The following is a 12,709-nucleotide window of genomic DNA, read 5'->3' on the forward strand; positions in this document are numbered from 1 at the left end:
GAAACTTTGTATAACAATATACATATTTATATAAGTATAATAATAAATTTGAAATAGCTACTCCTATAGTCGGTTTGGTTCGGTTTTTTTCTTATTAAAATCAAAACCAAACCAAATTTGATCAATTTTTAAAATTCAAAACCAAAACCAAACCAAACCAAAAAGTATCGGTTTTTTTGATCGGTTTGGTTTGGTTTTCGATTTGGTTCGATTTTTCGGATTTTTATGAAAACCCCTACATTTAACAAGTCTCAAGCCCAATTACCTTCTTTCGGGTTCCGGTGGACACAAAGAGATCCGGTCCAACCCGATATACTTCAAAAGTAACAAGCCTGTTTCTTCTTCAGCAAGTCGGAATCACTCAGCTGCTTTTTATCTGCGATCTCTGTCTTCTGCGACGAACTCTAAGGCGATCTCTTTCTGCGGCCATATCGTGTTGTAAGTTCCCTTATTTTGTCTATATCCCTCTCTCCCTCTCTTTATCGACTGTCGACACAACAAGAAAAACCCTAATCTCTTTCATCCGTGAGTTTTTAATGGTAAAATACCGTGTAAAGTGAAGTCACAATGCTTTATTTTCTGCATATAACTTCTTAATTGTAGCTTTCGCAATTTTGACAAGTTAATATTCATTTTTATTTGCTTCTGTGCCAATATGCTATTGTGAGTTTGTGACCTAGTGGTTAATGAACTGGGACTGAACCTTGGAGACCAGGTTCAAATACCAGTAGAGACCAAAAGAAATACTACTCTCCCCGCTTCAGTTTACATGAACCTCTTCGTAGTACGAAGGTCAAACCGACTAATTTTGGATGTGTTATGGTCTATTGCAAGGTATGGGACTTGAGTCCCACATCGGTATTGCAATGTGCTGATGTGGGGTTTACATTGCCTTGGGCTCTCCCACCTTAATAGCTAGCTTTTGGGGGTGTGGTTCTCCCTAGGTTGTATCAACGGTATCGAAGCCACCCACCGTCCTCCGTACCACTGGGCCATGGATGGTGACACCGTTATTGCAGTGTTCGCCCGGGGCTAGAATAGTCTAGCGCACAGCCGTCCGTCGGGACGACGGATGCGGAGCGTGGTGGTTTGTTATTGTCCATTGCAAAGTATGTGACTTAAGTCCCACATGATATTGCAATGTGCTGATGTGGGGTTTATATAGCCTTGGGCTCTCCCACCTTAATAACTAGCTTTTGGGTGTGTGGTTCTCCCTAGGTTGTATCGAGATGTGAATTTGAACATAGAATTTTCAATCTTTTTGAAATAAATCTATATATTTAGAAACTACATAAAAAGTACTTCAAGCTACAATAGTTAACAATTAAAAATATTCAAAAAAAGTATTCTGACTCCCCCAAATAGTAATAGGTTCACGTAAAGTGGAACAAAGGGAGTAATAGGTGATTTATACAAGGGATTCAAAAAAATCTATAGAATCTCATATTTGGGATTCGAACCTATGTCTTAAAGCAATTTTTAAACATTTTTTTTGTAACGATGGTGTCTGGGCCATCTTGTGTGGATACCATGGTTATCATCATTTTTTTTGGATAAGATCAAGTGAAATTTTATCAAGGTCAAGTGAAATTTTATCATTGTATTTAGAGTTTTTATTCCTTGGGTTGAAAGCTAATGTATTTAACCTTGTAATCATCTGATCAACAGATTTTCAATTACTAATGTCTCAAATTTTAACCATTTAATATTAGCTAAGTTAAGTCTATCCATGCAGATCCTCTTGTTTAATGTAATATGCTTTGAGTACTTGAAATTTGTCTACCATGATGATATAATTATTAAACAATAGATTGTTTGTCATTAATCTTTCTTTTTGTGTTATAGGTTGTAAAATGATGAAGATTGATTTTAGTGGACTTGAACCGACTGCCCCACTCAAGGGGGAGTCCTCTGAGCTGTGTGATGGCATCCTGAGTTCTCCATCATTCCAAATTCCTAATGCTACTAATGTGAGTTTGATTGTTTTTTCTTGGACATTTACATTCAGTTGATTGGTAATCAACTATGCGCTGAGTTATTTGAACTTCATATTCATCCTGGTCTAATTTGCGTGTTTTTCTCAGTTTGATGGTTTTCAGAAAGAAGCAATCCAAATGGTGAAGCCTGCAAAGGGTACCACAACTCTTGCTTTCATTTTTAAGGGAGGTGTAATGGTGGCTGCTGATTCCAGGGCTAGCATGGGAGGATATATATGTGAGTTTTTTCCTTCAATATAAAAAATGTTGACTTTTAGAATATTGACGTTGACCTTTTAACAATGTGAAGAAAATTGTTAATTGCTTATTAATCCACAGATTTTTTAAAGCATTTGTTCGCCTATTTCTTGCAAAATTGCTGGCAAGAAAAGTTATTAAGGTGCCATATCACTTATTATAATAATGGTAGGGAGTAGAATGGACGTGCTAGACCTAATTGTATTCACAATTGAGTTTCCCACAATAAAGTGGAATAGAATTTAGCTGGTATTGGTTTCTAAAGTATCGACATAAAATTGTGGAAGTTCTCCTAGGTTGCTGAAACTTTTGAAGTTTTTTCTTTTTCTTGTGTTTTGAGGACACCCTGACTCTATTGTCATTGTCGCTAAACTAATTGGTCTTGTTCTATTTAAAACCAAAGCCTTGACATGGAGTTTGGATAAACAGATCGGTGATGGATACCTTGAAATTAATAACCTATGACTTCAATATAGTTATGTGATGGACTATTCAGAAGTCATGCTAATAATTTATGCTGTGATCATCAGGATATACAGGTTAATTCGTGATTAGAAGCTTTTGTTCTCTCTCTCTCTCTCTCTCTCTCTCTCTCTCTCTCCCCCTCCCTCCCTCCCTGGATATGTAGTACATCTTTACTTTTTCTGTATGTGTCATAACTATAACCATCTAGTTCTTCACTAGAGGAATGTCCCTTCCAATTTTCAGGTTATTAGATTTCTTTTTTGTTGAGAAGAATAAAGTAATCTTGATATTTTGGTGTCATTTTTAATTCAGTGGTTATTTTGATTTGGTCATTATCAATAATCATAGTCTTTCTGTTCTTGCAGCATCTCAATCAGTGAAGAAAATCATTGAAATAAATCCTTATATGCTTGGAACAATGGCTGGGGGTGCTGCTGACTGCCAATTCTGGCATAGAAACCTAGGAATCAAGGTAGCTATGAAGTATTATGTTTTCTTTTCTGGCTTTTTGCATTTTTCCATCTGGCGAAGAGTGTGCTCTAGATATGCAACTAGAATAAATATAGAAACTACCAAGTACTCAGGGGTGTTGGGCTGGGATAGAAATGAGGAACAGTAATGTAAGTCCTAACACGGAGTATGTAACTAGAATAAACAAAAAATAAAAAAAGAAACTACCAAGTATTCGGGGGCGTTGGACTTGGACGGGGTTGATATCCTAACCAGGAAAATGCTAATTTTGTTGCCATAGTGGTTCTTAAAGATCACCATGGATTTTACCAGAAGTGCTGGCCAATTCTGAAGGAAGATCTGAGAGCTGTTCTTGAGCATTTGTACGAGGAAGGAAAACTGGAAAGAAGTCGGAACATAACATTTATAGCACTGATCCCAAAAAAGAAAGGAGCAATAGAGATAAAGAACTTTTGACCATTTAGTCGACTTTGCAGTGTATACAAGATGATTAAAGTTCTAAATGAGAGATTGTAGACAGTTATTGATAAGTTAGTATCCAAAATACAAAAGCTTCTTCGGATGGTAGGCATATTATGGGTGTTGACGTGTTGTGTTGTTGGCTTCGAGTGTCTGGATTACAGGATGAGATCTGAACACCCTGAAGTAGTCCTTTCTATCAAGCTTATTAGTAAACATGGGCTTTGGAGAAAAGTCAATGAAGTGGATAAAAATCATGATATGAGTATATCTACTGTCAATGTGTCAATACTCATCAATGGAAGCTCAGTAGGCTACTTCTCAATTCAAAAAGAATTAGGATAAGGGGACCCGTTATCTTCCTTCTTATTTCTTCTAGTTATAAATAGGATTTTAGTTTAATTCTAAATGCTGCTGTCATGAGAGAATGGGTTTAGGTCCTTGGTAGAAAAGATCTTGTAGTTATATATTAGCAGTGTCAATGACAAAAAATGATATACTAGGAAGTGTGACATTTATTATTTGTTGGCGACACATTTAATTTTGTGTGATGCAGACAGAACATATTTAAAACATTTTAAGGTGGTGTTGCTTGCTTTTGACGCAGTCTTCGGGCTGCATATAAGCTTTTTAAAAAGCAGCATATCTCTCGTTAATAGTGTAAGTCTACTGAAGATCTTGCCAGAATATTGGGCTGCAAGGTGGAGCAGTTCCTTGCTACTTATCTTGATTTGCCACTGGGGACAAAATTTAAGACAATCTTCAAATTGTCAGGGAGTGGTTGTGAACTTGGTGGACTACAAAATCGCAAATTAATCTAACTAGAGTTCGTTTTACAACCAAATGCGGTTCCATTACATTTATCGAGACCTTATCCATCAAGCTACTAGACCCTAATTTTGAAGATTAAGATTCTCCCAAAGTTAAAAGCCCATCTGGTTGTTGGCTTTAATAGCCTGAAGATTCTATCGTCTCATAAAATATTATATGGACAAAAGCTTATCAGTTAAAAAATATATAGTGCATATATTTCACACGTGTTGACGTGGAAAAATAATGGCGAAATACATAAACGGCCCCTTTAAGCTGTCCTCAACAACTAGCCAGACACCTCAGCTGGCCCCTTTATTGTTTCGACGCTTCAAGTGGCTATGAAGTATAGTCAACACCCGAGTGCAAAAAAAAACACTGCAATAGGTCATATGCGTGAGTTACATTTGCCATTGATGAATCAAGTGAACCAATTAAACAATGACACATATAATTTGTAATAAAAAAATTAGATACATGTAATTAACAAAAGAAATACATTTAAAGAAAAAGCCTTTTTTTACTTTTAAGTAGACTAGCTCCCCTCCCCACCCTCCCCCCACCCCTACCAACCACAACAAAAAAAACTATTCTTCTTCTTCATCCTCTCACCCCCTCACCCCCTATCTCTCTCATCCCTAATTCAATGAAAGCCATTGCCATTGTAGGACAAAAAACATTCCAATAATTAACAACTTATTATTAATGGTCAGTGGTGCTCATAGGTGATTTTAGTGTTGGCAAATCCAACTTGCTTTCTCGCTTTACGAAAAATGAATTAAGCCAGCAATATAAGTCCACTATTGATGTCGAGTTCGCCACTTGGACCATTCATGTCCATGACAAGATTAGCAAAGCCCAAATTTGGCGCACTGCAGGGCGGGGAAGGTATGGGCAAGAAAGGCTCCGTTATTCCATTCTGTTTTCCCTCTATTCCTTCTCTTTTTTCCTCTATTTATAGGGAAAATCAGGAACTCAAAAACCCAAAGGCATGAGTGACGCCAAAACCAGTGATCTTGAAGGTTATCCATTGCTGAACCTTGATGGTCCATTGTGTAAAAGTGGAAAGGTGGAATCGACGGCTGAACCTTTAAAGGTTATCCATGGCTGAACTCGATGCGAGCTTCTGTTTGGTTTTTACACTTTTTGTGCGTCCAGTCTGAAAGAGAGGTGGTGGATTTATGGTGGAAGGTGATAGCTTAAGGTGGTGGAGCTACTGATGTGTGGGTGATGTTGGGTCAAAATTAGAGTTTTGAGCGAGAAAAAAAATGATAATGTAGTGTGGGACACACATACAAAATTTAATTTAATTCTAAAAACAAGAGGCAAAAAGGCTGATTAAAGCCTTATGCGGCCAAATGCAGCTAAAATACATTTATCTTGCCATGTCAATGTGAGGTGTTTCTTGTGTCTAAATGGTAAAGGGACCAGTTGAGGTGTCTGCTGTTGTGGACAACTTAAAGGGGCCATTTTGTATTTCGCCAAAAATTAATAAATGACAAAGCCACATTGCTTTTGAATTGAATTAATCAAAAAAGAACTTTTTAGTGAAAATAATTAGAGGAAAAATCCAATTGAAAGAAAGAGTTCTCCTCCCCACCCCCTCTACGACTGCCGTCAGGCCCCTTCCCCGCCCTCGTATGGTCGCCACAAGCCTCCCTCCCAAACCCCTCTATGGTCGCTGCAAGCCCCCGTTCCCCTCCTCCCTTTCTTCTTCCCCAACCCTCCTCCCCCCTCTAAAAAAAAAAAAAAGATATGGTGGTGATGATTTAAGGAGATCCAGTGGTGGCTTCATGAGTTAGATGGTGGAGACGAGGTGTTTGAAAGATCGGAAAAGAGAAGAAAAATTGGATGATCGTTAGAGGTGTTTGTGTTGGCTGGATTTGGCTGAATTTTGTGTGGTGGTAGGATTTTTGTGGTGCCGGCAGTGGCAGAGCAGTGGTGTGTATAGTTTCTGAAAAATGGGGATTTTAAAATTTTAAAAATAAAAAGAGATAAAAAAGAGATTTTTGAATTTCACACACGCCCGGGAGAAGTGAGAAATGCTTTTTGCCATGTCAGTTTTTTTGTGTTTAATAGGCACATATTGAATGAGGTTGGAGTATCAAATAGGTGCAAGCATCAGTTGAGGTTGCTAAGTAAGACAGTGGTCAAATTTAGGGAGTTGTCACTTGTCTATGTATCTTGCCTTGGTAAAAACTACAACTAACATTGATCAGTTTTTCTTAGTGGCCCCTTTGCATTAGTTATTTCTTACTATTTCTTATATCTTGTCAATATTGCAATTTCTTCAGATTTGCAAATGGTTTGTTTCTTAGGTTTGGGGCTTTTGAATGGCGGGCTAGGATCTTTAGTCTTAGTTGATGAGATGCAGCAGTTGATTGCTTATTTATGTGCAACATTTTGAGTGTTGCATGTGTTATTGATGCATCTCTGGATGCTTAATTATACTCTTTGAGATGATTGTTGGATTTTCATTTCATTAATAAGTCTTCTTTTAGCAATGCTTTTTCCATTTCCCCCTTTTCCCCTTTGGGCAGCATGCACGGGTTACTATTAGCTATTTGAATTGTAGCCCCCCTATATAGACGACCAATTTGACTGCATATGAGAAGGCTCCTTCGTCGATCCTACTCAAATAATGTTCTAGGGATGTTTATTATGGACCATTGCAGTTTGTTTCTTGGATTAATTTCCTTGAGAAGTCTGTTGACCTATCCTCTTTCATTATTCAGTGTCGTCTACATGAACTGGCTAACAAAAGGAGAATTTCTGTTGCTGGAGCTTCAAAATTGCTGGCAAATATTTTATATTCTTACCGAGGAATGGGTTTGTCGGTCGGAACTATGATTGCTGGATGGGATGAGAAGGTAGTAGAAGATGATCCTGTATTCTTGATATGTGACCTTGCCCCGAGTTTCTTAACGTAAAATCTTGATGGTGTAGGGTCCAGGACTGTATTATGTGGACAGTGAGGGAGGACGACTTAAAGGAAACAGATTCTCTGTTGGATCTGGTTCACCTTATGCTTATGGTGTTTTGGATAGTGGGTATGTGCTTCCACATTTCCTATCAGCATTTCCATGTTTTCCTAGTCATTAATGATAACTATTAGTAAGCTTCATATCTGTTAGAATAAGGTAATGTTGAAAATTTGTAAAGATTGTATAGGTTGTGGAGTCCTCAGTATTATTATTTTCGCTTTCTGCCATTGTCCCGTATGGCTTCGGCATCAAGCTGTTGACCTAAGCCATACAAAATCTGTCTTCTACGTGAAAAGAACGAAGCTTTCTCCTGAATATCTCCAAATTATACAGTGATGATGATATGATGAAAATTGCTTCACTTCATGTACTAATGGCCAGTCTGAGCATACTTTATGTATGCACTCTTCTCAAATTTGTAAATGGGATGTTATTCAATGTCGTGCAACTGTGTTTCAATTGGTCATTGACTCCTTTCTTTGTGCCCTTACGCTTCTGTGGACTGATGAGTTGTGGAAACTGCTAAAATCTTGCATGCTCTCTGAGTTTACAGCTTTTCTCCTCCTGTATTTGTCTAGGTACCGCTTTGATTTATCTGTGGAAGAAGCTGCCGAGCTGGCAAGACGAGCTATTTATCATGCAACATTCCGTGATGGAGCTAGTGGTGGTGTTGCTAGTGGTATGCTTCTCATTTCCTCACCTGTGAAAAACAACCTAAAATTCTAAATATGAGAGAATTCTCTCCCCTTTCTACACTAAAATATTTATGCTGCATGTGTGTCTGTGCACTTGGTTATTGATTGTTATGGTTTGTTTCAGTTTATCATGTTGGACCAAACGGATGGAAGAAGCTATCTGGTGATGATGTTGGAGAACTTCATTACAATTACTATCCCGTTGAACTCGAATCAGTTGAACAGGAAATGGCTGAAGTGCCCGTGGCCTGAGGAGAAAAAGCCCTAGGCAATTGTTGTTATTTTGTTTCATGATTGTGTAAACCAGATCAAATTTGTTTCAATCGTCCAATATTAGAGAATTTCAGTTTATTTTCTTGAAATTGAATTATACTCTCTCAATCTGGATATACTTCTCCTTGCATAGCTTGTAAGCTCCCATTCTCCTCCATTCAAGTTCTGTCCTAATTTTTGGAGAAGGAAAAAGTTGAGTATTCTAGCCAGTGGTTTTGTAACCTACTGTGCTACTACCCTTGTATCCTAAATGCTGTTTATCCAAAAATTAGATGTTCTAAATTTCTCATCTGCAGTATAAACTTCCACTGCCAAGTAATCCTAGTATATTTTAGTGTTTTAGAGCAAAATTTTGATTATTTGGTAAAATGCATTACTACGGTCCAGGTTTGTTTCCTTGTATAGGCAATATTTCTTCCATAGTTCTCATTGTGGATTTGTTGAGGGTGTTACAAACACTATCCTTGTGGACTAATGTCATCGTTGAGGTTTATCCCACCAGCTTTTTAAAGATGTGAATTTGTATAAACTCAGTTGAACGCTTTGTAACAATCCAATCTACTTGTGATATTGTTTTTTGGGCTTAGGCCTTCATAGCTTTAAAATGCATCACTACAGTCTAAAACTTGTTTCCTTATTTACATGCATCACTATAGTCTATAACTTATTTCCTTATTCACACAACATTTCTTTCTTATTTTTCATTGTGGATTTGTTTAGGGTGTTACACACACTACCCTCATGGACTTAGCGTTATCATTTAGGTTTGTCCCACCAATTTTTCAAAGATGTGAATTTGCATAAACTCACTTGAACGTTGAACGTTGAATTTGCGCACACACATATATAATTAATTACCTTTAGATACTAAACATCTACTTTCTTTAATCAAATAAGGTCCAGTGATGCTATTTTTTCTTTGATGTTTTCCAATAGCGAGGAAATGTTTATTTTACGTAATTAAATCTCTGTTATTGTACACTTTAAATCCAATAAAAGTCTCTTACAATACACAACATTATCTTTTGAGCAAGCATTCTACATTCTACTTATACATAAGGGAGAGTTTGAGGAGCTTCAGGTAGCATGATATCTTTGAAACGTGATCCCCATTTTGAAAACTATGAATATTTTTTAATAGCAACATTTTAACGTAAAAGATAATTAAGGATAATTCAAAACCAAAGCTGGCGAAGTTAGTTTCCTAGAAAACATTTGTTGTAAATAAAGAATGATTTATTCCTCAAAGTAAAAAATATCAAAAACTTTTCAAAAGCATTTAGAAGATATAATTCAACATAAAGGGAAAACGAACTTATCCAAGTGCATAAGGTTTTAATTATTAAAAACTTAACAATTGTTTTAGAACAAATCTATGTACTCTTTGAAGGGGAAGAAGGTGCTTTTAAGAGAATCACTTCATTAAGTGAATATTAAATAAGAACAAAAAAGAATATTGTAATAATTAAATGATATTTTATCATTAATATATGTATCTACTTAAAATAATAAATGAGATATCCAAGAATGTCCATATATTATGATGCATTATTCGATGGCAACTTGACTACTTTAAATTCATTTATAGATAAAGTATGTGTATACAAGTGCATTTTGAATCCTTATTTGTTCTAGAAAATTAATAATTTCTTTAGCTGTAAATGTATTACTCCTTAAACAACTCAAGATCAATTTTTTCTCTCTAAACGTCCTAACGTACATGCCAATTCAAACAGCTACCTAACAACGGAGTATCTAAAGTTCTATTACTCTAATTTGAATAGATTTTTACCATGAGAATATCAAATCTTCAAAATCAAAGTAAGAAGATTTTCACACTTTGGAATTTTTATGAGGTCCAGAGAATATATAAATTACATTACATTGCATTACCTTGAGATATTACAGAAGTTCACAAAAGTGTAAGGTATTCTTCAATAGTACAAAAGCAAAATGGTCCAACACTACATACAAAGTAGATATCTCTCTTTCGCCTGCACAGAAAACTCAGCTGGTTGAAAGGAAAGGAGAGCTTTGATGACGTCTTTGATGAAGTCCTAAGGTGGACTTTCCAAAATGTAGCCGCATCCGTGTCGGATCCTTCAAAAATGCACTACTTTTGGAAATCCGACACATATCCGGCCACATTTTCGGAGAGTCCGAGCAACATAGGTCCAAGTAAACCTTCTCCGTTTTTTTTCTTCTTCCAAAAGATGACATATATTTTAAAAGCATTTTATTCAGAAGAAAAGTATGATTTTCTGTTATATTTAATAGAATATGTTAATTAATAACATATTTAATAGGCAGTTATAACAATTGAGCTCGGCCACGTTTGCATGAGACTATGGCTATATAGAAGGTGGAACGAGAGGAGCTTCCAATTAATACGAATTAACAAAAAATAAAGTCATTTCATTTTATTTACTAATACTCTTCCTTTTTTTGTTTTCCACCCGGTGTTCGATACCCGCATTGGAACCCGACTATATCCGGATTCGCGCCGCGTAGGGCTCCATTCGGGGGGAAGCGCTCCCTACCAAGGATTTTTCCATACCCAGGACTCGAACTCGAGACTTCTGGTTAAGGGAAGAGCAGTCCCATCCACTGCACCACATCCTTTTGTGGTCTAATACTCTTCCTTTATTTGTGCTTCCATAAAAAGTGATGCCTTAATTTTTTTTAAATTTTTTATAACTCTTTAACTTTTCTTTTCTTTTGGATTTTTGAATAACCGGATGCATAGTTTCTTGTTAACATATTTATATTCTAAAAAAAATTAAACAATATGTATGGAGTAAAATTAATAAAATAATAAATAACAAATGAAAATAATACTAGAAAGTTAAAATGATATCACCCAATGACTGACTAATTCAATAACTTTGAAGACTTTGATTCCAAAATATCTAGTTGTTGGCTTGTTGGAGTCTTGAAGAAAAAATGAAATCTAGTAGAAAGAAGATGAGCATGAATAAAGAGGAAGGAAGAAGAGTATGTCTCATATATGGAATATGAAGAGTGAAATGAAATTGAAACTTTGGGATTACTTGGGAAAAGAAGAGTAAAAAGTAGAATTGTCAAATCAAATCAAATTGAAAACCATTTTTATACTATTTTAAGCTTTACTTTAATAATATACCTAAAAGTTTTCTTTCTTTTTATATGAAAAGTACAAAAGTACTAAATATATAGTATTTTTTTTAAAAAAAAAACCTATAAACCTATAAAATATATTTATTTCTAAAAAATGGGGCCTCCCAAAATTGGGGGCCTAAGGCACTTGCCTTACATCTTTGAAAAATTGGTGGGACAAACCTAAATGATAACGCTAAGTCCATGAGGGTAGTGTGTGTAACACCCTAAACAAATCCACAATGAAAAATAAGAAAGAAATGTTGTGTGAATAAGGAAACAAGTTATAGACTATAGTGATGCATAGTTCATAATAGCAAGTAATATAAAATTGAATTTGCAGTGGAATAAAAGATCTTAAACTTTCAGTTGTAGCTAAATTCGAATATGTCAAGCCTTTACCGGAAGATAAAATTAATCTGTACAATTAGGATACAATCTATTTTTACTATTTTCTTTTTTATTAATTCTAAGCATCTAAGAAAATTATTTCATCATCTAAATATTGTTGGATGTCTACAGTAAAATAATGATAAGCATTAATTTTCTACTTTAAGGTTGTGTATAATAAACCAATGCTTTGGTACTCCATTATTTATCATCAAAGTCAAAGCCATTTCAACTATAACTATATGTCGGTCTTTTCTTTCGGACACCCCATTCTGCAGCGGAGTATGAACACACGACAGCTCACGTTTGATTCCTATCCTCAGGAGTTATGGTCCGGCCCTACCCCGAACCTCCCCCATAGCAGGAGTTTAATGCACTGGACTGTTCTTTTATTTATTTTTTATCTTAAATTTTTTATGATTATTTTATTTCGATCTAGAAATAAATTTAGTTGGATTTGAATATTATCATCCAATTAAATTCTTCGTATGATAACTAAACTAATAAATATGAAATCTCTTTTTATTTTTTCGTACAATTTGAGTTCCAACAAGAATAAGATGAAGTTCATATTAGGTTCTTGAGCAAATATAATTCATATTTCTAAGACAACGGAGAATATAGTATTGTCTCATTATATTTAAGTACAAGTCAACATAATATATATTCGACTATAAGCTACTAAAGCAAATGCATATTGAAGTTATAATAAAGCATTAGATTTCTTTTGTGTGGCATAGAGGATATTTGGCTAAGCTTATAAGCTGGTCAAACTGGCTTATAATCACTTTTT

The 12,709-nt window shown here is 35.6% G+C and overlaps 1 protein-coding gene across 1 annotated transcript; it reads left to right on the forward strand.

Annotated features, from left to right (window-relative positions):
- Positions 279-8,686, forward strand: LOC109225859 (proteasome subunit beta type-5-like). The gene is made up of 8 exons (XM_019390650.1): positions 279-438; positions 1,846-1,970; positions 2,085-2,214; positions 3,065-3,171; positions 7,175-7,309; positions 7,386-7,489; positions 8,002-8,102; positions 8,243-8,686. The coding sequence occupies exons 2-8, from the start codon at positions 1,854-1,856 to the stop codon at positions 8,368-8,370; spliced, it is 822 nt and encodes a 273-aa protein (XP_019246195.1). The 5' UTR covers positions 279-438; positions 1,846-1,853; the 3' UTR covers positions 8,371-8,686.

Source organism: Nicotiana attenuata, chromosome 5 (genome assembly GCF_001879085.1).
Source record: "Nicotiana attenuata strain UT chromosome 5, NIATTr2, whole genome shotgun sequence".
Lineage (NCBI taxonomy): Eukaryota > Viridiplantae > Streptophyta > Magnoliopsida > Solanales > Solanaceae > Nicotiana > Nicotiana attenuata.